The 27,275-nt window shown below is 44.7% G+C and overlaps 1 protein-coding gene across 10 annotated transcripts in view; it reads right to left on the reverse strand.

Moving 5' to 3' along the window:
- ADCY10 (adenylate cyclase 10) overlaps positions 1 to 27,275 on the reverse strand; it is a 120,922-nt gene that overhangs the window by 68,316 nt on the left and 25,331 nt on the right. For all 10 annotated transcript variants that reach the window (XM_053246708.1, XM_053246705.1, XM_053246709.1 and 7 more), the window contains 7 exons: positions 26,631 to 26,721; positions 24,906 to 24,994; positions 23,845 to 24,036; positions 22,419 to 22,540; positions 11,346 to 11,422; positions 6,855 to 7,044; positions 4,667 to 4,726 (listed from right to left, as the gene is read on the reverse strand). In XM_053246708.1, coding sequence (XP_053102683.1) covers positions 4,667 to 4,726; positions 6,855 to 7,044; positions 11,346 to 11,422; positions 22,419 to 22,540; positions 23,845 to 24,036; positions 24,906 to 24,994; positions 26,631 to 26,721 — 821 coding nt within the window. The remainder of the gene's footprint in view (positions 1 to 4,666; positions 4,727 to 6,854; positions 7,045 to 11,345; positions 11,423 to 22,418; positions 22,541 to 23,844; positions 24,037 to 24,905; positions 24,995 to 26,630; positions 26,722 to 27,275) is intronic.

The following is a 27,275-nucleotide window of genomic DNA, read 5'->3' on the forward strand; positions in this document are numbered from 1 at the left end:
TTTGGTAGCATATGAGATTTTCAATGACAAACCATGAATCCATTCTCATATGCTACCAGAGAATCTGAATCTACACTCAAAACATCTCAGAAACAACAGAACCCAGTACCTCATGGGTTAGCAACCCATGGGGGTGGTTGGCACCCTATGTGCTCTACACCACCACTTGCTCTGGGCCACCCTGGTGCACCCCAAGTGCAGTTATGGGGCAGGAATTATGGAGGTCCATCATTCATGGGGGGAAACTTTACAGATGCGCAAACTCCATTACATCTTTAAAAATCAGCCCTCTGCCCAGTTCCTTTTAAATAATTCTGGCAGGTTCCTTGCCCCCACTGGGCACTACCACCCACCCTACTCTGCTCTGGGCCACCCCTTCCCCCCCAACATGAAGCTTTACTTTTGCTGAAACCTCCATTCTTCCCTATAGGAAAAATCCTATACTTCAAAAATTCACCAAAAACCAGCACTTTGCCCAATTCCTCTGAAATTTGGGTGGTAGTTTCCACCCATTGGGCACTACCACCCCCACCCACTAGCTTTTCCCCAGGGCCATTTCTTAAAATCCAAAACATTTCAGATTTGGATTTTGCAATTTCGAACAAAGAACAAAATTGGGGTGTTTCAGATTGGCTGATTTTGAACAAAGAACAAAATGGGAGTGTTTCGGATTCGGGCCAAAAACAAAACAGAAAAACAAACAAAACACACAACCCTATTCAAAAATAATTATTTGTTAATGTGGAAAAATATATTGGCTGATCCACAGAGGTGGAAAAAGTTAAACCTTTCCTGGCTGGGGAGAAAATCAACAGGAAAAATGAATATTTTACCAAGGATGAATTTTTTATTCCAAATGATACCAATAAGAATCGAAGAAAAGATACTGAACGAGTGGCAAAGACAAATAAATTCTTTTATTTGGGTCTATAAAAGGCTTAGAATTAAATTTAAGTTCACACAAGACATAAGAGAATGTGGAGGAATGATTGTCACTAATTTGATATTACCAAGCTCATTGTTTGATGTGGATTGCAGATTGGATTAAAGCACCATATGGATGGATCATGAATATGAAAGGAGCAGGACTTTCAGATGGATTACATAAATATTTATGGACCGATACAAAAAGAACAGGTGTAGGTATTAAAAATCACTCTATTAGAAACAGTTTTTTAAATACTTGAGACAGGTATAAAAGAAGAATAAGTCCGGCTTTATCGCCTCTACTTCAATAATAAATGTATATTTTCAAAAGAGGAAATTACTAAAAAAATTAAACAATGAAGAGAAAAGGCATATAATCTGCAAAATCTAACTGATGGTAAAACAAAAATGAAATCAGCTGAGACTCTTTCTGCAGAGTGGACAAGTGCCCCTTCATGGTTTCAATATTCGCAGATAAACAGTATAGTTCAGAAGGAGATTTTTTAAAAGGGAGGTGGAGCTTAGAGAATTGATGGGATTCTAAATATTAATAACACAAAACTCAGAGCACTTATTAGGATTTATATACAAGTTGTTATTGAAATATGACTCGGAATCGGAATAGGTAAAAGATTGCATGATTAAATGGATGCAAAACATTAAAAAAAACAATTGATATGCAACAATGGGAGTATCAATGGAAGGTGACTATTAAATTTAGGTGAATAGCACATTAAGAGAAAACTGGTAAAAAAGGTACTTTCACTGGTATCTTACTCCCATGATGATTGCAAAGATAGGACAATAAATCTGGTAAATGCTGGAAATGTATGAATCAGGTGGGAACTTTTTATCATATGTGGTGGACATGAGGCAAAGCTCAGCAATTTTGGAAGACAATTCATTGTAAGATGCAACAAATCTTGATTATTGACTTTCCTTTGTTACCAGATTTTTTTGTTACATTTTACAAAACCTTATATACTTGTAAAATATACTGAACTGCCTTTATATATGATAACTGCTGCTAGGATTCTCTGTGCTTTACACTGGAAAGTTAATTTAATTCTGTCATTAGAAAAGTGGCTACTTAAACTTTGGGAATATGCATCAATGGCCAAGGTTACTTCATACATAAAGGATAAATCAGAGGATAAATTTGTTTCAAAATGGGAACCATTTATACAGTATAATTTGGTTCATGGTTTAATGCAAAATCAAGATTTGGATTTTCCTTGTAAGCTGGACTACAAGTTTTATATTTGCAATTTTGATGTTTCTATGGATCTGTGGATATGTTATTCAGCTGTCATTGGGTTAGAACGAAATGATAGGTGGAGACAAGATGGGGAAGTAGAATCAAAGTTGATGTATTAGATAACTGTGAGATGTTGTATGTGTTTCTTTTTAGACTACTTTGCAGTAGGCTTATGAGATCACCTGGCATTCTGTGTGTGTGTCAGTGTGTGTGTCCGTCCGTGTGTCCTCCCCATCAACTATGCAATGCCTGGACCAATATGAACCAAATTGGGTACAGGTGTAGGGGCACATAGGGACACCTCAATGGCATAGTTTGTGATGATGTCATCCACCCCAAATCCAAGATGGCGGGTGCGTAAACCTTTGAGGCGCAAGTGCGCTAACTTGTGAACCGTTTAACTGATTTGAGCCAAATTTGCCACAGTCACGTAAACATCTGAGGCACAAGCAAGCTAACTTGTGGACTGTCTAACCTATTTGAACCAAATTGGGTATAGTTGCAGTGAGTGACACACATGGACACCTCAATGGCATAGCCTGTGATGATGTAATCCTTGCTGATTCAAGATGTCAGACGCATAAATGTTTGAGGCGCAAGTGGGCTAATTTGTGGACTATCTAACTGATTTGAACCAAAAACATAAAGTTGTAGTGAGTGACACACAGGGACACCTTAGTGGTGTAGTTTGCGGTGATGTCATCCACCGTGATTCAAGATGGCGGAAGCATAAACTTTTGAGGTGCAAGTGAGTTAACTTGTGAACCGCTTAACCATTTGAGTCAAATTTGCTACAACTCTAGGGACACATAGGGACACCTCAGCGGCAAAGCTTGTGATGATGTCATCCACCCCAATTCAAGATGGCAGACACGTAAACCTTTGAGGTGCAAGTGCACTAACTTTTAGACAGTCTAACCAATTTGAACCAAATTTGCTAAAGCTGAATGGATACATAGCGATGCCCCAATGGTGTAGTTTGTGATGTTGTCACCCACCCTGATCCAGGATGGTGGATGCATAAATATTTGAGGCACAAGTGCACTAACCTGAGTACTGTCTAATCAATTTGAACCAAATTTGAACAGCTGTAGTGAGTGACACACAGGGACACCTCAATGGCGCAGTTTGTAATGATGATATCAACCCCGATCCAAGATGGCAGACACACGAACATTTGAGATGCAAGAGATCTAATTTGTGGACCTCGATCTGCACCAAATTTAGTCCAGATGTAGAGACAGTGAAAGGAAAGTAGGCTGATTAGTTCTTACTAGAACAACTTTTTCTTTTTAATAGCCGGTACTGATGATGAGCCCACCAAGACCAATGGTAGAGGGGTTGGCAGAAGCAACATTGAGGCAGTAGATGGAATACTTAGCATTGACAGCATAGGTGTTTTTGGTACCAGAGCTGTCAGTACCAACTGAAAATGCGGTGAATGCAGGGTCACCAGATCAGTGCTCGGGCTCAAAGACCTGCAGTGCCTGCTCCCACAAAGCATATTGTAGGCATTATTTGAGGCCTGCTTTGTGAACTTCAAACAGTGGGAGCATGTGCTTCCCCCAAACATGTGCTTCCCCCAAACAAAAAAAGGCATCTGGTGTCAGAAGGTGGCAATTTGCTCCCACAGCAGACACACTTTTAAAATGTTGTCTTGCTCACTGTGCGCCATGAGCAAGGCCAAAGTCCTCCCAACCCATCTGGGCACGGAAGGGCGGGGGAGGGAACCGAGGAAAGAAAAACACCAAAGCAAAAACAAAATGAAGTGACTAAATAAAGATAGAAAGAATAACAAGATAGAGGGAAACAGGAGAAGAAAAGTAAAGATAAACGTAAACTAACAAATATTTTCTCTCTACTTGCAGCCAGGATCCAACAATGTCGACTGAAGTGCAGACAGCGAAAGACTGAGGGGATGAGGAGTGGTGCAGCCACGTATAGTGGTTGGGGATGGGGTTCCCAGCAAAAAGCAGGAGAGCTGAAGCTGGAAGAATCCAATGTGGTCTTCATGCATGCTCAAAGCCCATTTGTGTAAAAGACAAATACCACATCGAAGAAGCTGTTATATAACTCTAACTGGATAAAGAGGCGCCTTTTACCGTGGTGATTCTCTTTATTTAGCAGGGGGAGAGTAACTGGCCCTATCCACCCCCAGTACAGTACTTCCAGTTACTGTTGCTGGTGTTTGTCCTATGTTTCTTTTTAGAATGTGAGCCCCTTGGGGACAGGGAGCCATCTTATTTGTTTTATTTCTCTTTGTAACCCGCCCTGAGCCATTTTTGGAAGGGCGGTCTAGAAATCGAATTATTAATAATAATAATAATAATAATAATAATAATAATAATATAGGCAAGCTTAACAGAAAACCAACAGAGAACAATCATACCTACCCCACACTAACATCTCCCCCAAACGCAGTACACTTGCTCTCTTGTCCCAGTAACTACTCATCATAGGAGACTGGGATTCAAAAGTCACCTACCTAGTAAAGGGTAATGATCATTTTGCTCCTGGGTCAGATAGGCCTTGTAAATCATTCTAAAATGGGATGGTGGGGGTGGAGGGGGGAGAAAAGGAGATTTCAGCTGCACAATAATCTCTTCAGCTCAAATAGGCTACTTACAGCAGCACACAACAAGAAGTCAGGCATAAACCCTTCTCTTTCTCTAGGAGCAAGGGAAAACAGACAACTAAAAGTGCAACTTGGGGGTGCTCAAATACCTAAGGAGAAATAAGCTATAACATTCTTTCTTGGGTGTGGCTTTCTAGAATGATGTTACTGTTGGAGCTTCTCTTGCAAAATTCTGATCAATGTCATTTCTGAGTGCGCTGAGATACTTCAGCACACTTCCATGTGATTTGGGATAATATTTTGAGTGGGGTGGGGGAACCCTCATATTTCACACTCACAATGGCTCGATGATCCTCTAGTAGGAGCAGAACCCACAGTTGTTGTCAAGAAAAGTGATTGTGTGATGTAGTAGCAGGCTCTGAAGACAAATCAATGGTGTAAATGGTTTTGACATAGAAGCTGGACAGCCAGCTGTCAAGGATGCTGTAGCAGTTTCCTGCACTGAGCAGGGGGGTGGTCTAGTAGACTGGCTCCAAGGTCCCTTCCTGTTCTAAAATTCTATAATTCCGTGGAGTGCATCTCACTCTATAGCCCATTTGCCCATGACTGCAGTCCTCACCAGTCAATGAAGGCTAATAGCACCTCAGCTTCCCCCCACTTCTAATATACTTAGAAAGTATGTTATGTTGGGCTATATCTTTTCCCTTGTCCTCTGAAATCTCCTCAGCCTCAACAGCTGTCCCTTTCACCCTACCTCGATGCCATTGGTTGCTCTCTGATTTCACAGTGGGCCTTGTCAAGCAGAGCTTACATGGCCCCTCTGGTTGTCACTGGCAGAGCTGTTCTGCTGCTGCAGGCAGCCTTTGGTCAGGCCACAGAGTGCTAAGGGAATGTGGGAGGAACTGAAATTCTAAAGTTGATGAGCAACTTGTTCAATAAGCCATATATAGTTTGGATGTTGGAATGACACTTAGTGAATGGAAACCAGCGAAGTCATTTTAGAGTCTTTTGATGCAAACAGAGAGGCAGATGACATCTGCTTCTTACTTGGAATTAATTAACATATTTGTTTTTTTTTTCTTGTACGTTCTAAAGGATGCTTGCATGCAGAGTCAACTACCACATTCTGCAGCAAACTTTGGATGTCAGGTTCTTGGAAAGAATGAGACACAGCTGGCTTCATGAAAAGCTTGATGTTCTTTTCTCTTGTATCTAATATACAACCAACTAGACTCAGCTTAGATTTCCTGTGCTAAGAGGAGAAAACTCATGATTTCTTTGCATAGTCATGGAAACTATTCCCATGGTCACTAGAAAGCGGGCTAAAGGAGTCTAGCCTGCTTTCCAGTGCTTGTGGGAACCACCAGGCTCACAGGCGAGCCTGGTGGTTCCAAAGTGGCTAGCCTGCCTGATTTCCCCCTCTCCTTAAACGAGCGCTCCGTTAACCTTGTTTCTTTGCTCGTGTGCTGCTGCGGCACATGGCAACACACATGTAGACTCCCAACCGGGAGGCGGCAGCCAGCCTCCCAGCCTCAGGTGTCTCTCCAGAATGCTCTGTAGGTTCATGCAGGCCATCCTGGGTCTTCTGGGGGCCAGGAGGCCTCCGATCCCTGAAGACCCCACTTTCTCCCTGACGTAGCCAGTAGTTGTGTGGGCGGCCAATCTGACCAGCCAGGGCTGCAGGTTTGAACATCTGCAGGGAGAGCAGGCTAAGCTCGCAGAACCCGGTAAGGCACTTCACACTAATCACATGAAACGTCTCATGGAATCTATTGAAGCAGAGAGAGCAAGAACCTGTGTCTACTGTTAGCAAGTATTACTAACTGCAATAACTAACTGCTGCATGCCCAAAGTTGTGAGGCCGCAGGACAGATAGAAATGCTCTCTCGCACACCGGCATATCTTCTGATCATGCTACTGGTCTCGATGTCAGGCACTGAATATTAGGAGTGAAATCTATTGATGGCAAAGTTCTCTGAGCCTATTCTGCATTCAAGAATGACACACCTCAAGGATTTATACAGCCAGAGGAACAGCCATTATCTCCAAAATCCCTTTCTTTATCCAGCTGCCTCTTGGTAGAGTAGAACTTACGTTTTCTCACTGAAACCAAGATATTTATAGACGGTTCCAGGGTTCATAACACCTTTCATCTCAATGAATGGCAGCTCTTCAAAGAAGTAGTGGGGCAGCTTGCATGTGGTGTAGGTGACTGCATCACACGACACTAATCCTGGGTAATACATCATCATCCGGGCAGCAAGGTTCACTTTCCGACCAATGACTGAAACATGGGAAGAGGAAAACTTTCATTCAAGTCCATGCTCTCATTGACACACATTTTATTCTTCTTCTAGCTGATTACTAACTCATACAAACAGGACCATGTTAATCTGGGCCAAAAATCCCATGTCAAGTTTGCCACTCTAAGCAGATTGGTGGGCCTGGGAGAACATGACATCTGAAACTGTGCTCAGTGGCATCAGGTTTTTAGTAGGGATGTGCATGAAATGGATTCTGCGTTTCGAACTCAAAATGAAACGCAGACGGCTGGAACATTTTGAGTTTGTTCCGTCAAAACAGCCAGCTTTGATGGAACAAACGCTAACTGTTTTGACTGTTCTGGCCATAGGGAACAATGGAGAACTCAAAACACCCATTGTTCCCCATGGGTAATTCCTAGGGACACCAAAGTGGGTTGGGCAGTAGGGCATGATGGGTGCTACCTACCACCCAACCCACAAAAGAAATAGGCAAGCTGGCAATTTTTAACACATTTTAATTGTTCTCCCAAGCCCCCTCAAAGAAGGAAGGCACCCAAATTCTGCCTTTCAATCTGAGATCCAGCAAAACGAGATAGTTTTAGCAGCAATAGCACACCATATTATACTCAGTGCTGAGAAATCCACAAAATCAAACTTTCCTTTCTTCCATCCTGCCTGCCATAGAGAGACAGGAGGACAGAGCAGTCATGGACTGGTGCAGATATAAGAACATGAGAACATAAGAACAGCCCTGCTGGATCAGCCCAAGGCCTATCTAATCCAACATCCTGTTTCACACAGTGGCCCACCAGATGCCTCTGGAGAGCCCGCAGGCAAGAGGGGAGGGCATGCCCTCTCTCCTGCGGTTGCTCCCCTGCAACTGATATTGAGAGGCATCATGCCTCGGAAGAGTCTGACGAGAAGCAAAGCTTCTAGACTCTTATCATGAGAAGAACTCTTCTTTTTTGTCTTCTTCTCCAGCATATATCCTGTGACCTGCCTGCCTGCATCTGGAAAACACCATGGCCTCAGATTGGTGCTGGGCCTCAGCTGACAGTCTGACACAGAGGTCCAGTCACCAGTCCATCTCATCATGGGCCATGGTGGTGTCATGCGTGCATGTCTGCATGTGTCCGCAGCACTAACGGGCAGATTTAAACATTTGTTTTGGAGGTTGGCCAGAATGGGGCGAGCTGCCAGTGGTGTTGCTGTGGGCGGGGTTGACTGTCAGTCACTCATTCTCCTTGGCTAGTTTTGGATAGCCCAGCAGGGGGAGCTTGGCCCTCAGGAAGACCAGCCACTCCACCAAATCAGCATCCAAGTGTGAGCAATGGGGTGTCACCACATCCCTGGCCATGGAGAACACCTTTTCACTCTGGACATGGCTTGTAGTACATGAGAGGAACTGTCCAGCAACCGTTGCCAAGCCCAGCCAGACTTGGCGATGTCTTGCCCAAAACTGGATCAACTCAGTCTACTGACCTGCCACCTGCTCCTGCAGGTACTGCAGAACACAAATATGATGACAAATACAATGAATATTTATATAACACTTTTCAACAAAAGTTCCCAAAGCAGTTTACATAGATATAAATGAATGAATGAATGAATGAATGAATGAATGAATGAATGAATGAATGAATAGAAGGCTCAGCCACTTTATGCTGTGGATTTCTTCAGTCAGCACAGTACCCCAGTTATTAAAGCCACTAGGGGCTGGCTCCAAGAAGAAGAAGAAATCCACATAAGAAGAACACACTGCTCAGTACTGCTGCAGGGCTCAGAGGGCTCCTCTTGTACCCCTGGCAAGGTACCAAGGAAGCCCTCTGTTCCAGCAGGTGGAACGCTGAGGCAGAACTGCTGGCTCCCTTGGCCCTGCCAGGGATGCTATGCTGCTGGACCAGGAAGCGGTGGTGCTGCTGCTGCTAGGGATGCTGCCTATTAGCAGTAGGCACTCCAGCACCTTTCTCCTGGTTGTGCCCAAGCCTTCTCTCCTGGGCTCGCCTAAGCTACTTAGCCAGGAGGTCCCTCCATCTGGACCCTCCATCTCCAGCTGGTCAGAGTGACTACTTTGCCCTTCATCCTTGGGTCACATAGGCAGGATGCACCCTAGGGTGTAATGAGCTGATACACCACTTCAGTCCTCAACCGACCTGCCAAGGCGATTCCTTCCTTAGTAGTCAGTGTGGACTGGAGCTCACTCATCATCTTCTTGAGGAGAAGAGCGGCAGCTAAAGTCTGGTTCAGCATTGCTCTCTTGGCACACAAGCTGTTCGTGGCAACAAAGAATGGCTTGAGTGCCAATCCAGGCACACAGCAGCAGAGGTGCAGCTTGGGGCTATAAAAGGGGGACAAAGGCAGCACAGCACCCCAGTTATTAAAGCCACTGGGGGCCGGCTACAATAAGATGAAGAAATCTACAGAAGAAGAAGAAATTCACAGCAGCATCCAGTTAAAGCCACTGGGGCTGCTGGTAGAATTTTTTTTAAAGGGGGAAGCAGTTGGTTGGCACTGAAAAGGGGGGGGGAGAGGGAGAGAGCAAGAGGAGCCACAAGCACAGACACTCTCTGTCTCTCTCTCTTCACTGGGCCAAGCAGGCCCCTGGCCGCCACTAGCAGTCTCAGTCTGTGCTGCTAAAATCTTTCTGATCCTTCCTCCTCTCCTGAGAGGCACACTATAAGATCTCTCTGGCCACCTAATCCCTTAAATTCCTTTCGAAAACCCCTCCTTTAGCTCCCCCCTCCCGCCTCCCTCCCCCCACAGGCAATAGGGTCATAGTTGCCCACAATAACACTTGATTTGTGTGATAACAAGCCAACCAAGAAGCAAGGAGATCGCAAGCCAATTGAAAGCCATTCCAGAATACCAATTAGCAATGGAAAAACAGCCCTCCAAAATGGCGATTGGAAGACTCAAAATCTTCCAATTGAAACAGGGTTTTTATTTCCAAGCTCGAAACAGGCCCTTTATTTGAAGGGCGTTCTGTTTCAAGCTCGAAACACTCATTATGGCCTATTTCAAGTCAGAACGTTCTGACCATGAAACATTCTGCACATCCCTAGTTTTTAGGCCTGTGTGAATGTTACTGATACAGGTGGTTTGATTAATCTACTAGGGTTGTTCACAAAGTGCATTTTGCGTTCCATTCCAAGCCCAGAACAGAATGCAAAATGCATGGAATGTTCTGTTGGAACAACTAGTTGGGCTGGTTGTCCCGATGGAACAACCCCATTCTGTTGATCCATTCCAAATGCCATTTTGGAATCCAAATTGGTGCTCAGAAAAGGGTGGAATGTTCTGCCTCGGAATGGGTAGTTCCGTTCCATGCTCAGAATTGGCCCCCCTCTTTAAGGGTGTTCTTTTCTGAGCTTGGAACCCTCGGAACAGCCTGTTTCAAGGCAGAAGATTCTGCCTCGGAACATTCTGCACATCCCTATAATCTATGTGTGATTTTTGCCTTAGACATAAGGAAAGCTGCTGTTGTGCACATAACAGCACATATGCATATAACCTATGCATATTCTGAAGAATTCCAAGGTTTGGGGATAGAGCTACTTTCCCCCAAAAATTGAGGATGGCATTTTTTGACTGGACAAGGGACCATCAGGTGGTTCATAGCTATGCCTCTGTTACAACTGAGCACTGTAAAAAATTTAGGGGGTTAATATGATTTTATTGCTTCATCATCGCTTTCAGACAGAATACATACACACACACAAATGGATACCATGCAGGTAGATTCTGGGTAACATCTCATCAATGGAACATCTCTCTTTTCTCCCCTAATCTAATTGCTTTTCTTTTTCTCTTTCAGGTATCTATCTTTGCACTTAAATTTTTATATTACTTTCTTCATGCCCTTTTAAAATGTCTTTCTTCTTTCCAGGTGTGTCTTTGCTTCCGTGTACAGTAACCTTGCCTCTTTCTTAATCAGCATGCTTTCTTTTCCAGTATGCAAGAGGGGGTGGAAAAGGAATCCTCTGGGTCCACAGCAGGGTGTAAGGTGTGGGAGTATTCATACAAGCAACTCATCAAGAAACAAGAGCCAGAGAACATGTTCCACTGAGAAATGCAATTTCTGGGGTGGGCAAGCCAGGGGTCCCAGCACAGAGCTGCTCACTGAAGCAGAAGGATGGCGAGTAGATGAAGGAAGCTGTGTTGAGAGTTTGACAAACCACGGGCCCTGGTGGAATCGATGAGAAGAAACTGCCTTCATATCTTGTAAGGAGGAGGAGAGAGCTAATTTTTTTGCCTACTGCACCCTAGGCCTAAGGGTGGCCTAAGACATGAGGAAGGAACAGGAGGCCTACCATAACTGTACCTGTGTATTCATGCCTCACACGATGGCCGACAACTCCACAGAACACTGGCCCACTGGTAACCCCAACAGAGACTATCCTAGGTTACAAAGAGAGAAACACACAAGGTGAGTAAGCCTCCAAAGGGGAACTCCAGCCATCCTCACCCTTGGAGTACTGCTTAGTGCAGTCTTGCTACCTAGCAGCCTAAATATCAGAGCTATAAACAGGTTGTGTGGATCCTGCAATTCGGCACAAGTGTGGAAAAGTCTCAGAAGTTAACCATGAGTGTAGAATTCATCATCCTGAGAATCCCAGTTTTCTTTCTTTTCCCTTCTTCTTTTAAAAATGATTAAAGTGCCAGTGCTTTATGACTGTGAAGATACGTTTGAAAGTGTGTGGACCACAATGGCTGATGGAGTCTCTGACGTAGGATTTTCTGTATTAAGGGGACAGGCTTTAGGGGCCCACCTAGTCCAGTGCGCTTTCCCATGACTACTAAAAGCTGACTGAGTTATGGAAATGAAGGAAATATATGCAGATCTGCTTAATGTACATAACTATACAAATCATACCTCTCAGCTTTTCTAGGTCTGAATTTGAATTATCACAGTATAGAATTTTCTTTACATTTCATTTTATTTCACATGGCCCTGCCTATGAACAGACCTTTTCAGCCAGGGAGAGGACAAAATGAGCGTGTTTTCATAACCTGAGCTAAATGGCTGCTCTGAGGGAGCCATATTCTCACCTCACTCTAAAAAGGACACAGACCCAGTGGACTGAATGTTAGCCAGAGAGAGAGATATTGAGATTCCAGGTCAGCCATGGACTCATTTCTTCACAATCCAGTCATCTTTCCTCCGGCCCCACCCCAACAGAAGTTGCCCTTCTGTTATGTGCTAGCACTGCCATTCTGTGGGCTCCCAGAAGCAACTCTGCTTGTGTCTGGGAATATAGGCTTGTAGTTTCCACTCTTAACATGCTCAGGAGCCTCACGGGATCATGGGCTCACCACTTGTCCGTCCATGGGGGCAGGTCACTTAGCAGGCAGTGGGATGATCATCCCCAGGTTCACTAGCTACTCAGTGAACTGAAAGGGGATTAGCCTCGCGCCTTTCCCTATGTTGGGAATGTCTAAGCAGACCTGGAGTTAGATTTCAGTTTTACTCCCCTTCAAGGTCTCTCTATCCAAAGATTGACCCCAATGCTCTACAGTTGCCTCAAACAAGGTAACAATAATCACCTCAGCAGGAAAGCAGATGAGGCACTGTGAACGCTACTCCTTTCCCCATCACAAAAAAGCTAAGTGGGAAATATGAACTCAGGATATGTGCTCATTAAAATTACTGATTGGTTTACCAGGTCCTTCCAACCTGATATATGCCTTCCTTGCACATTCATTCAGTCCATTTATATACAGGTTGTTCTTGACCATTCCTGCCATTGTATTGCTCAAGCACAGCAAACAAAGTCAATGGATTCTTTTGAGATCCACTGGAATTTCCCTCCTCAGGAAGGAGGAGCAGCTGGTATTTCAGCTCAGGGCATATTTTGGGCTATAACTGGTCCTGGTTTCATGAACCAGTGTGCTTCATTTGGTCTCTATACCTTGGAGTCACCCACAGTTTGGGCGATTGACTTGAAACCAGCCATAACACCAGGCCGTGTCTTGCTCTTTGCGCCATTCCTGCTCTCAGCCTCCACGCTGGCCTTTCTTGATGGCCCAATCTGTCCAGCATGCCTCACTGCCACGTGAAGAACAGACACCTTTTGGATTTCCCCCTGCTGTCCAACCCCTGAATTGCTTTTGGTTCCCCGCTGCTTCCCAGCTTTGTTCCTGAGGAAAGAGGTCCTTCGGTTGCGCCTGCGTCATGAAGGTCCAATTGCCACTAAATGAAAGGACGAGGCTGTATGATAACCACTGCGCCCCTCTGGGCTCTTCCAATCCCTGCTCTTTCTTAAATCCAAAAACCTGTTTCTTTAAAGCCTTCTTTTCTCTAGCCAGCCTGGAGTTCATTTAATTCAGACACCAAGCTAAATTGCCTCTTTGCAAGCTACCTGGTTAATCTTTGTAACGCATCTTGGTAATAATATAGCCTTAATCAACTCTTTTCTCCACTGTACCCCTAAATCCTTCAATAAACCAATTATTTTCGTGAAACTTAACTTGGTCTCTGTCAGTTCATTTTACTGAGACTAGAACTTTGCACAAATTTATTCTGACACAGGACTGCTCCACTCTAGCTCACTAATTCCCCCACACAAGCTCGGATGCATTTAGGGGTGTTCTGCCAATCACTCCAGAATAGTTCCATTAACAGTTATAAGGATATCACAGTCCTCCAGCAATGATTGCGCTATATTTTCTACTTGATAAAATACAATGCCACGCCCAGACAGCATAGTGTAAGTATGTAGTACACTGCTCTGGGCTCCTTGGAGGGAGAGCGGGATATTAAATGTAATAAATAAATAATAAATAAATAGCAATTCCTATGGTGATTCCATAAAGGTGAATGTATTAGTGTCACAAGCACCAACTGGCCATTGCCTGTGATATCATTAATACCCTGTGGATGACATTCTAACTAATAAAGTGTGTGTTTAAGAGAGAACTAGGGGGATGTGCCAGGAGCCGTGCACAACTTCCCTAGTCCTCCTGCTCTTGCACTGTTGCACTAGAGGGCTAAGTCTTCCAAGCACTGCTTGTATATTCTGGAAGACTGGAAACACATCACTGAGGGCAGGATGACTGGAGGAGTTGCACAAGGGTTCCTGATGCATCCCCGTAGTCCTCCCTTACACACATGCTTCGTTAGTCAGGATGTCAGCCAGTGTTGCAAGCCCCTCCCCTGCCTGCCCAGATCTACACTGGCTGACATAAGGAGGGAAATTAGACATTGTGGAATTACTTTGAGTAGTTTTCCTCATCATGTCAGCCACTATTTTTTTAAATTTCAAACACACACACACACACACACTTACACTTTTGCAAGGATATCACAATCACACTGGTTGTAAAATATTTTCTACTTTGAAAGATACATCCCTATCCTTAGACAACATATCAATTCCTATTGTGATTTCCATGCACTAGTGTCACAGCTACCAGCTGGCCATTATCCTTAATGTCATTTTATCCAGTGATGCAAGTCTCCCAGCCACCCAGTCTATAGCTACAAATTTTTTTTAACTTTTTCTAAAAATGTAAATATGTATTTGGGGACTTTGCATTGGCACAAAGGGACATTTCCCTCAGAAGTGTGCATGCGTGTGCGCACGTGTTTTTGATTGGGACTACAGTGCAATGGGAAATGGTGAAATAATCCTTCCCCACATGACAGGCAGCATTCCAATCCTGATCCCCGCCTTCCCAGGGTTGCTATTTTAATATTTAAAAGCTTTAATATTGCTATTTTAATATTAAAAAAAGATTTGGACTGAGTTGTCAGCAATATGCGGATGACACTCAGCTCTATCTCTCCTTGTCATCTGATCCTAGGGAGGCGGTGGATGCCCTGAATCGGGGGCTGGAGGCCGTGATGGGGTGGATGTGGTCTAACAAACTGAAATTGAATCCAGATAAGACGGAGGTACTGTTGGTCAGTAGGAGAGCCAATCGGGATGAGGAGATTTTACCGGTTCTGGATGGGGTTGCACTCCCCTTGAAGGAGCAAGGACGCAGCTTGGGGGTACTACTGGACCCGGCTCTGCTTTTGGAAGCTCAGGTGGAGACGGTGGCCAGGGGTGCCTTTGCACGGCTTCGGCTGGTGCGCCAGCTGCGTCCCTTTCTCGAGAAGGCAGATCTGGCCACGGTTACCCACGCCTTAGTCACGTCGCGGTTGGATTACTGTAATGCGCTCTACGTGGGGCTGCCCTTGAAGAATATCCGGAAACTTCAGTTAGTGCAAAACGCGGCAGCGAGGGTGTTATCTGGAGCTGCCCGTTGGGAACATATCACCCCCATTTTGAAAGAGCTGCACTGGCTGCCGGTTCGTTTCCGGGTCCAATTCAAGGTGCTGGTTTTGACCTTTAAAGCCCTTAACGGTTTGGGCCCGGGGTATTTGAGGGACCGCCTGCTCCCAAGGGTTGCTGCCCGCTTGACAAGGACATCTGAGGGGGCCCTGCTCCGGATGCCGACAATGAGGGAGGCCCGGCTTTCGTGCACTCGGGACAGGGCCTTCTCTGTTGCTGCCCCTAGACTCTGGAATGCTCTCCCGGTGGCCATTCGTTCCTCAGACTCCATCACGGCTTTTAGAAAGCTTTTAAAGACTTGGCTTTTTACCCAGGCTTTTACATGATCGTTTTTACTGCGGCTTCTCTGTTTTTATCTGTTATCTGTTGTCATGTTTTTATGCTTGTTTACCGTATTTTACGGACTATAAGACGCATTTTTTCACTCGAAAAATAGCCACCAAAATTCAGGTGTGTCTTTTACTCGCAAGCCTGCCCGAGGGGGGGGGGTATCCCCCAGCAAACAATGCTGAACGATGCTATTAACTCTGTGCAGCCTGGGGACTGCCGCTCCAGCTCACCCTCCGCCGCTAGGGCTGTGGACTCCCCGATCGTGCAATTACATCACCACCAGCAACACCATTGTTTTCAGCTTTCTTTTTTACTTTCTGAAAGCATATTCAGCTGAAGAAAGTGTAAAGAATTAAGAAAGCCGAAGTGGTAGCCGCTCCCTCCTCTGGTATGTGCATACTGATGAGAAGCAGAGCGCTGGAAAACGAAAGAGGGTGGTTTTTTTTTTTGGTTTTTTTTAAATAGAGTCAGAAGCAGGTTGAAGAGAAAACAAGGAGTGGAGTACCAACAATTGAAAGAGGACTTATCTGAGGCGAGGAGAACAAACTGAAGCAAGGCTGAAAGTCCTTTCCTGGAGCTAGCAGGAGTGAAGAAAGTGAAAAGAATTAAGAAAGCAGAGCTCCCTCATCTGGTATGTGCATACTGGTGAGGAGCAGAGAGCTGGGAAACGAAAGAGGTGTTGTTGTTTTTTAATAGAGTCAGAAGCAGGTTGAAGAGAAAACAAGGAGTGGAGTAGCAGCAATTGAAAGAGGACTTATCTGAGGCAAGAAGAAAGGAGAACAAACTGAAGCAAGGCTGAGAGTCCTTTCCTGGCGCTACCGGTAGCAGGACTTTTCGGTACAGTTGATAACAGTTTAATATGTTAAAACCCTGAAAAACTGGATTAAAATTAAGGTGCGTCCTATAGTCTGTAGCGTCTTATAGTCCGTAAAATACGCTATATGTTTTTAGCTTGATGTTTTTATTGCTTGATGTTTTTACTGCTTTTATTGTATGTTTTATTTTTTGTAAACCGCCTTGGGGTTTTCTTTTAACGAAAGGCGGTATAGAAATGTAAAAATAAATAAATAAATAAATAAATAAGCTGGAAACTATCATGACGCTTCTGGCATCAAAAATGGCTTGACTGTTATACACTGAAAGTTATTTAACCATATTACTTCATGGTGAGCAATTGGATAGAAAACTACCTACTTGCTTTCCTTATACCTCCACTAGCAAAAGAGCTGGAGATTTTAATTTTAATGAAAGCTGAAAATTCAGGGGAGGTTCTGGGATATTCCTGGAGAGATAGCCCCCCACCCTGCCCTGCCACCCGACACACACATGCCTGTGGCTGCAGGCCAGCTGGGTTTCCTTCTATGTTTCCTCATGACCACTCCTCAAGTACTGTGACCCAACTGCTTTTCACCTACCCAAGCAGGGGAGTAATACCTATTTTGCAAAGGTATGTATATTCCTTAGAGAATTAGAAAGATACTTCAAAGGTTAAAACGTTTTTGTTTAATGAACTCTCCAGTGGGCCAATAAAAAAATGTACCAAAGGCAGGGGAAGATGCAAGCTCTGCTGGGACTCCGTCTATCCTGTGCCAGAAAGAGCACAAGTGGAAGCAGAGCTAAGCAGCTCTGAATGAGAAAGGGACATGCCTAGAACAGAGGGGCTTGGGAACTCCTCTGCAGAAAATGGAGAAAGAAAAGAGATGGTCTCAACTCCAAATCCCAGAGAAAACCACCAACAGATTCTAAGTTTCCTCTTAGGTCAATTTCCCATTTTCTGCCTCAGAAGCCTTGACTGGTCCAATTTGATTTCCCTGGCTGGAGCAAGTATTGCCTGCCTCCATCACAATGTCTGCTGTGTGAATAGGAGACCTGGTTGGCTCTTGAACTAGCTTGCAACTTAGTCCAGTGGGGATCCAAAAATGAGCCAGCCATCCTGTCAGAGGGAGACTGGGGTAGGGGTACAGTTTCTAAGAGGACAGTGCTGAACATCCAATATGTGGGACCATCAAGTGCTCTTGGCTTGCAAAATCTTCCTCAGGAGTGAAGCTGAGGTCACCATTGTTACCATTGCCTAGAACAGGGTTTCTCAACTGCTGGTCCGCAGACCAGTGCCAGCCCTTGAAGTGTTGGGTACCGATCCGTGAGGCATCACTAATAAAAATCACCCCCAAAAAAACAATTTAAGGCTGGCGGGGCCGCCACCGGGAGCTCTTCAAAGCTCATTTCCAGGCAGCCCTTGCTGCTCAATAATGTTCATTTCAAGCAAGTGAAATGAATGTTATCCAGCAGCAAGAGCTGCCTGCCTAGAAATGAGCTTTGGAGAGCTCGCCTGGGCTCTGTGGACCCTGGGCCCTACCCACTTTGCACATGACATAACTGGGGGAAGGGGTGGCGGTGAGGGGGGGGTGACCCCTTTACTAACTGCTGGTCTGGGAAACTTTGCATCAAAAATGTACTGGTCCAGGACTCCAAAACCATTGAGAAACACTGGCCTAGAAAGCATGCCAAGGAGCCCAGGGGCTCAAAGAACATCTGAGTGCCTGGCAGGTGAGTACTCCCCCACCCTCCGCTGCTTCCAAGCCATTTGTTCACTTTCCCTCCTTCACTTTTCCTGCTGTATTTTTATTTTTATTTTGAAATATTTGTATACTGCCCAAAACTTGAGTCTCTGGGTGGTTTACAATTAAAATCATTTAAAAGATTAAAAACATTTAAAACCCAATATTAAAATTATTTAAAACGATAAATCTCATTAAAAGCCTGGATGAATAAGTGTGTCTTCAGTGCCTTTTTAAAAGTTGCCAGATATGGGGAGGCTCTTATTTCAACATGGAGTGCATTCCAAAGTCCAGGGGCTGCAACGGAGAAGGCCTGTTCCCGAGTAGCTGCCAGACAAGTTGGCGGAAACCACAGGCAAACATCTCCAGATGATCTTAGCAGGTGGTGGGTCTTATGGCAATGAAGTCCTCTTAAATACCCAGGGCCTAAGCTGTTTAGGGCTTTATAGGTAACTAGCTGGGCCGGGTGCAGAGCATCTGCACTGCCGGCCCACCCACCACCACTGCCTTTTTCTCCCCCCACTGGCCTGCTCGGCTTTCTGGCCGGCCAGCCCACTTCTCTCCCCCGCCCACACACACACATTTTCTGGCTGGCCAGCCAGCCCGCTTCTCCTCCGTGCCCCCCCCCCGGTGCTTTCTGGCTGGTGGGCTAGCCAAAAAGCCGGACCGTCACCCGCCCACCCACCAACTCCTGGCAGCAGCAGCTTCCTCCTGCCAGCTGGGCCAGGCCAGCCTGCTGCCACCTCCTGCTCCCGGTGGCTGACCCATCCCACTGCCGCTCCTCGTCCCACCGGTTGGGCCGGAGCACTACTGCCTCCTCTGGCCACCACCCAGCATCCCTATTTTTTCCCCCGTCCCCATCGCTATCCTATCCAGCAGCTGCTTGGAAACTCTTGTGAGAGCTGCCACACATGGGATTAGCGATGGGTACATTTAAGATAATTAAATAAATAGTTTAAGAGAATTAAATATATAGATGACCAGCACCTTGTATTTTGCTAGTGCAATTCCTTCAGCACAGTAATATGGTCTCTCCTAGATGACCCACAGACCAACCTGGCTGCTGTGTTCTGAACCAACTGCAGTTTCCAGACTACATACAAAGGCAGCCCCACGTAGAGCGCATTGCAGTAATCCAGCCTAGAGGTTACCAGCAGATGTACCACTGTTTTGAGGTCGTTCATCTCAAGAAACAGACACAGCTGGTGTATCAACTGGCAGGGGCATATCTATAGGGGGGCAGGGGTGGCACATGCCCCGGGCGCCACTTGAAGGGGGGGCGCAATTTCTTAAAATTAAATAATTAAAAAAAATGGCCACCAAAAACAAAATGGCCACTGGGCATGCTCAAATGGCCTCTGTGAGGCCCTAGGGCATGCCACGCCTCGCAGAGGCCATTTGAGCATGCACAGTGGCCATTTTGTTTTCAGCGGCCATTTTTTAAAAAAAATATTTTAAAAAATGACCACCACACATGCTCAAATGGTGCCTGTGAGGCCCTAGAGGCCAGTGGGAGGAGGGGGAAACTTTGCAGACCCCCCACAGCCTTTAAGATGTCCCCCGAAGGGTCTACAGGTAATTTTTTTTAAAAAAAATTAATATAATATGTCACTGTACACATATTCAGATTGGCACTATGTACAGAGAATAAGGGCTTGTGAATACTGAGCTGAAGTTTATGAGCTAAGATTGTATCCATTTGCTCTTACTTTGCTTCTTGTGATAAGTGAGTTAAATGTGATGTCTTAATAATATGGCTATTAATGGTCAGTTTGTCTTTGAATCAATGTGAAATCCTTAGTATTAAGGCCCACTGGGAGTTTCTTGCTCTTTCTCTCATTTTTACTGTCTTTCTGAAATACCATAATATATTCCAAGCAGTGACACAGTTTACTCTGCATATCATTTAATTATTTTCAGAGTATCTGGGAAAAGTCACATTCTCCATTTATTTTTAAAACTTATGTAATCGTGATGCTACAATGCATAGCAGAGAATTAGACAGGCACTTCTTTTAGTTTTTCCAAGTACAACTCCGCATAATATTTGGGGATTTCATGAGCCCCAGCATACTGAAATTTGTCGTTTTCCAGCATTTTAACATGAGCTATCCAAACAAATTAATGATAGCCCCACAATTGGGATAGTTTTAAAAAATAAATCTGAAGTGGTAGATAGGAGCTTGACCACATGTATGATATTGGTAATTTTTGTATTTTTTTTAATTTTTAAAATAAAAGTTTTCTGAAACATGTGTGTCAGTCAGATGTATGTTGGGGGTGGTGGTGGGGGGGCGCAATTTTAGTGCTTGCCCTGGGTACCGTTTTCCCTAGTTACGCCACTGTCAACCGGAGCTGATAAAAAGCACCTCAACCTGGGACACCAGGGAGAGTTTCAGATCCAGAAGCACCCCTAGACTGCATACCTGCGTATTCTTGTTCGTCTTTCAAATGATGATTATTATGACAGCTAGACTTATTCCTTCTATACTTATTCTGTCATCTAAATGTTGCAGTTTGTTCAGTTATTAATAGTATTACTAGCAAATATTCAGCTCAGTCTATGCATGTTTATGGAGAAGTTACTCTTAATGGCTGACATGCTTCACAATCTTATGTCAGCATTTCTGATCAGCCCGTACTGTTGTGGGTGTCTAAGGATGCACTGGTGGACTTGCACAAGAGCACAGATACTTAAAGCTGTGCATTGGAAACAATAACGTTGCACTTCCAAAGTGCCAGTGTACAACATTAAGTATTTCTGCTCTTGCACAAGACCGCCTTCTTTAAAAGCAGAAACACCAGCAGAAGACTGTGCAACATGTTGGGCACCATGTTTAAAGGGGAGTACTCTAAGAAAAGTGTGTATATGAAGAATCTTGAGTTTTGTAAAATTCTGAAGGCAATTATTGAAACTAACCTGGTCACTGAAATACAACCAGGAGGTCAGAGTCTCAGCCACCATTTTGCATTGATCCCAGGAATCCATGAACTAATCCCTCATTGTTCTTAAACTTTGGTAACAAGGGGCAAGCTTCATTGAATTCAGTTTGGAATATATTCAGCAATTACAAACACAATTGGAAAGCTCTTGAAATCCCCCCGCCCAGAAGTTCTAAATCAACACAGTATTGGTTGCAAATAATCATACTACCATAGCATTTTCAAACCAAGCTTCAAACAAACCAAGATTCTGGGGAAGTATAGGTAAGGCCAGGGAAGCTCTAGAGCCCTAAGAACAAAGAACTGGGCCATCCAGAGTTTGTCTGACCAAACTCTGGAAAACTCTTAACCCAAATTACTTATATATTATGCAGAAGCCTCTTACCATATTCTGTGTTTCCCCTCCCCCCAGCTGACCGGGCTCTGTTTTCTAGCTTTTTTGCTTGTAATGAGACAAAGTTTGTCCTCCTCAAATGACTGCAAATTAGAGGGTTTTTACTACTTGTGTTGTAGTAAAAGCAAACCAACAATCATAAAATGAATCATTTTAAAAGTAAATGCTGATTTCTCTCTCTGAACTTTTCACTTAAGTCCCCTCTAAGTTCTAGTAGTAGAAGCGTCTGGTTTACATCTGTTCTGAGGCTTTGGAGGGGATGGGAGAAGAGTTTGGTCTCACCACAAGCAAAAAAGATCTAGAAAATCTGTCTGAGCTGTGACCCTAGACGTGTTCAAAAATACACTCAGTTTAAAAACATATTTTGCTCATGTGCAGAATTGTGTTTTACATTGAGGGCCACAGAAGGACTTCCAGGGAAATAATGTTTGATTCAAAATAAAGCTATTATGAGCTGGGCAAATTTGTGCATGACACAGGTAGTTACCAATGTCAGCAGTATTGCAACCTTTAGTGATGAACGTGTGACGCTCAAGTATCCAAAAGGAGTTTACAATGGCATAACAGTTTCAGTGGAACACACCTGTGGCAGATTATGATTGCTCAAAGTTAATGTACAAGGAAATTTGGACTATACCTGGCATGACAGGGCAGCTTCCCAGTAGTTGTGGTGCACCTTTCCAGATGAGAGACTTTTAGGGAGTCCCAGCTGCCATGTTTCTTTATGATACTCTGCATGCACAGCTGGGACTAGAGTGCATCCAACTGTTACTCTCCCCAAAGGCATGGGTCTCATAATAGTCCCTGGTGTTGCAGGCTGGGGGTTGGGAAAGAATTTGAGCAATGCAAGTAACACTATCCGATATCGCTCAAATACCACTCTCAATCACTTACTTTAATTTCATGAGGGATGTCGAACAGAAGAGGTGGATTTTATGGGCACTATCAAGAGCATGCGTGCTTTCGTTGGGTTGTTTATCCCCAGGAAGACCAAAGATGCAAAGTAAAGTGCAGCCCTTGAGGTGGGGGCGGGGAGGAGAAAAGAACATCAGAGAGAGTTGTTTCAAAGAGCAGCTAAGTATCTTTTGCAATGAGAAGTGTGAGAAGACAATGACAGGGAAAGCTCAGAGTTGTCCCAGAGTTTCTTGTGTCCACACTGCACCTTCCAAATATCATCTCTTTTTCTAAGCCTCCAATTATTCCTGACCCCTTTTCTCCTTTTCAGGCTGCTTTCTTTTCATGATGGGAAATCTCCCTGTCCTTCACATTGGTCCCAAATGTACTCCCCTGAGAAAATCAAATCAATTCTCCCTTTTGCAGTGATAAGGCAGACATATTATCCACCAGTGAAGATTGCTAGAAGGGCTATTAGCAACTGCAGGGAGTTGGATAGGATAGAGAGCACATCTTTTTGAGACTGTCAGTGACACTTCAGCCCTCACTGCAAGTCTAATCAACTCATGGGCATTCTACTAGGGTTGTGCGAACCGGTTTGACCTTGAGCCGGTTTGCCATAGAACTGGTCCCCCTCGAGGGCTCTCAGGTCATGCAGATGGCCAGTGCACATGTGTGGCAGCCTCCCAAATGGCCATTGCCAGTACAGGGTCCAGAACGGGCTGAAAATGGCCTGAACCAGGCCATTTTGAGATGGGGGGAGGCTGGTGTGGGGGGAGTGGGAACTGCCAGATACACGCACACCCTGCAGCCATGGCAGCACCCTCCTTGGAGGCGGTTTTTTTTTAAAAAAAATGTTGATGTTAGAACTAAGCCGGGAGGGGCTGTTGTGGTGGTGGGGGACATGTCCAGTTCTGTTTGAGTTCAGCTTGGACTCGAACCGAACCAGGCAAACCAGTTTTGTGCACACCCCTACATTCTACTCATCTGGATATCTCCCTGGATTTTGAAGTTCTGAATTAGTGGGTTCTATTATTTCTAAGTGGAAGCAGATGCACTGGGAATTCCCTACACTATTTTAAAATCTAGATTCTGTAGAGAGCAGAAAAAGCTTCACAGTCCCACTGGAGTACATGCCTTCAGAACAGGTCAATTAAGCCCAATTAGGTTTTCTCTGAGGAGGCAAAACCTGAGACATACACCTCTGCACAGGATCACCTAAAATCATAGTTCATTCTGACTATTCCTGGAGCAACACTCCCTTCAATTTGCCTTATACCCTTACCTGCTTTATCTTAATGTAGCCCCAGTGTGAGCTATCCATGGTCCTGGGGACCAGTGGCCTACTGTGGCTCTTTCTGTGCTTTGCCAATATGCCCTTACTGGTTTCAGCCTGGAACAGCAGGTGTGCCTACTAGATACTCACTTTGTCAAACATAAAGAGTTTGTTAATCTTGCCACTGAGTGGGTCTATGATTCCTGTGATCTTAGCATTGGCATCCTGGATGGCCTTACACAAGTGGAGAGCGTTGGCAGTTTCATCAAACTGCAAGTTCACAAAGACAATGGTAACAGGTCGAAGCTCTGATAAATATTCCAAAGGCTGGTTGTCATCAATCTGGAAAATAGGGCACTGTGTGTTCACTTTTCTATGGAGTTTTATATTCTATTACACCACCCTGAGCCAAAACACAGCTGCTCTTGCAAATGGAATAGATGGTCTTTAAAAAATTCACGTTAATTGTATCTGAGTTACCAAAAAAAGGACAAGTGGCATATCCTTTTTAAGCCCCACTTAAACCAGGGGTTCACTAAGGCTTGCTACCAGAATCTATGTTTATTGCCAGAGCTCATCACTAGGAGGTGTGAAGGCATATTAAAGGATGATCTTTGAGCATGTGCATAGTGCTTTTCTCATGGCAGTGTGTAACCATGAAAAGATTAAGGGGAAGGAAAGTAGGCACATTCAGATATACAGGCCCAACTTAATCTTGAAAAATGTAGTTGCTATTAACAAAGTTACAATACCATCTACATTAGTCAGTCATGACTGAACACCATAAAAATAAGTGGGACAAGATAGCCATGGTGCTTAATAACGACTAACTTTTCTGGATATTTTCTAGTGACCTTGCCTAGTGCTTAAACCACTTTGCCTACATGACCTACAATAACCTTGTGAAGGAGGTCAGTGTCTCCAGATTACAGACAGGAAGCTGCAGTAGAGAGGGACAGTGAGTTCATGGCCAAGGAAAGACTTGAACCAGGAATGTCCTATTTCACATTCTTAAATACAACACTGTACCAGACACTGTTGTAACAAGGCTGAATTAGTTCCACGAAGGAAGGGGAAAAGACATTTTCATTAATCTGCATTTATACATATTCAGACAGAATGATAAAGGCATTCCTAAAGTCAGTGGCTACTGTTTGGAAAGTATCATAATACAGATTTATAAAATCATCAGCAATCTGAGCACTCAGTACCTTCCTCAGAACGTTCCTCATCACATATTTTCTCAAACTCTTTTCAAGTTCTTCATCTGGAGCCAACACTGAGGCATATCTCAAGATTTCTAGGGACAGAAGATTAGCATTTTCAATTAAGAAAGACCAGCTCTCCTCCAGAATGTATATATTCTGAAAGATATTTGATATAATTTTTCTAGGGATGTGCTTAAAATGCGATTCGGTTTCGGAATCACTGCACAATCCCTTTAAAACTGAGGGCATCCACAGCCCCTTTAACACAGAGAAGAGCAGGTCCATCCCTGCTCCTCCTCCATTGCCATACTGGCGGTGCTCGCCAGCTTTCAGCATGCACCGGTGGTGTTCTCTCCCAGCTGCCCCTGCATGGTGCCAGCATGGACATGGCCACCGCACATGCACCATTCTGTAATTGAACAGGGCTACTGGCTCTCAAAATGAAGTCCTTTATAAATTGTTTCGGTGTTGCACTAGAAGTTTCAAGTCCAAACTCAGTGGTAAGGTAGTATATGGCATAAGGTAGTATAACTAGGCTACAAGGTGCAATATTGCACCCAGACCCCAAAGAAGACAAGTCATAGGAACATAGGAAGCTGCCATATACTGAGTCAGACCATTGGTCTATCTAGCTCAGTATTGTCTTCACAGACTGGCAGTGGCTTCTCCAAGGTTGCAAGCAGGAATCTCTCTCAGCCCTATCTTGGAGATGCTGCCAGGGAGGGAACTTGGAACCTTCTGCTCTTCCCAGAGCGGCTCCATCCCCTGAGAGGCATATCTTAGAGTGCTCACACATCACATCTCCCATTTGTATGCAACCAGGGTGGACCCTGCTTAGCTAAGGGGACAAGTCATGCTTAATACCACAAGACCAGCTCTCCTCTCCCATGTGTATGGGTTCAACTAGGGCCACACTTTATTAACTACAACTATCAGGAATCTGCAACAGAACATGACAACCATTAACTAGAGTGCGCACAACTCCACCCCTGTCAAGGGGCATTCAGCCTCCTATAGAGGATGGTCCACCCCCTGCTAGGTGGGTGACTCAACCAGGCTTGAAGGATGCCAGCAGCACAAGCAACATAGCATCTTCCAAGCACCACAGTTTACTGTGCCAAGGAGGTAGCTGCCCCAGTCACACACACACCCATACACACACACCTTGAGCCCCAAAGGTCTGAGTGGGTGAGCCAATGGTGCCCTAAAAGTGGTCCATTTCCAGACACTCCCCAGGTCATAAAACCCTGAAGGGGTTGGCCCATAAGCGACCAGCTAATTTCTCACTGGGTAGAGGGTGGGTGACAGTGTTCCCTCCAACAGGGATTCCCAAATATTGTTGATTTCAACTCCCATAATCCCCAGCCAAAGGCCATTGCAGCTATGGATGCTGGGAGTTGTAGTGAACAACATCTGGGAATCCCTGTTAGAGGGAACAGTGGTGGGTGAGTGGGAGCCAAGAAGCCTAAACGGAGTGAGGGGGAAGGAGCAAACCCCATGCTATATAAGCGTGGCAATGCCTCACTTCCCCACTGGCCAGGAGAAACCATGTGGCTCCTCTTCAAGCAGGCGGCCGCAGATGGCTACATATCTGCTCTGCTCTCCCCTCCCACTTCCCGGGCACAAAACCTGCCCACCCAATAGCCTTTGACTTGGGGTTGGAGTAGCAATACATGAGCATGGAAACCACTAAATTATCAGACACCTAACTAGAGTCAAAGGACTTACCAAAATTTTCACAAGTGTGATGTTGATACAAGTGTGCTGTGCATCTCTCAAAGAACTCTTCATTGTCAAAATCATTCTTAATGTATCTCACCTGAAGTTGGACAAAATCACAGCCATGGCACAGTGTTCATTCCCATCCCTGCTATCTATAGCCAACTTAAGTCATCTTCCCAACACTAATAAAGACCTGTTTTATTTCCCTGTCCTCATGCCTCAGCCCCATCAGGACAGGCATGGATTTTTTTTACCCAAAAGTCACTTCCACGGGTGAAAAAACTTTGTCCTTGGAATCTGACATATTGAACAGAAGCTAAAGAGGTTTTGAATGATGCTCTTGAATGCCAGACAGAGGAATGATTTCAGAGGCTGTGGGTTACCAATGTCATCTGGAAGTCTGCATATCAGAGCTGAGGCAGGGTATCCCATTACAGAAAAAGTCATAAAAATGCTTGAGAAAACAAGAAGCAGCCAGTGAATGCCAACGTACTCTAGTCTGGTCCAAATTGTTTTTGGTTTAGGCTAATCAAGCTAATTCATTGGGTGCTCAAAACAAACTCAGCTTCCTTATGAGAATTCTTCCCTGGTTCATAGTGTTACACATGTGTTGTCATGTTCTGCCTGAGCCAAGGCTCTGCATATTACTGT

This window comes from Hemicordylus capensis, chromosome 4, assembly GCF_027244095.1.
Source record: "Hemicordylus capensis ecotype Gifberg chromosome 4, rHemCap1.1.pri, whole genome shotgun sequence".
Taxonomy (NCBI): domain Eukaryota; kingdom Metazoa; phylum Chordata; class Lepidosauria; order Squamata; family Cordylidae; genus Hemicordylus; species Hemicordylus capensis.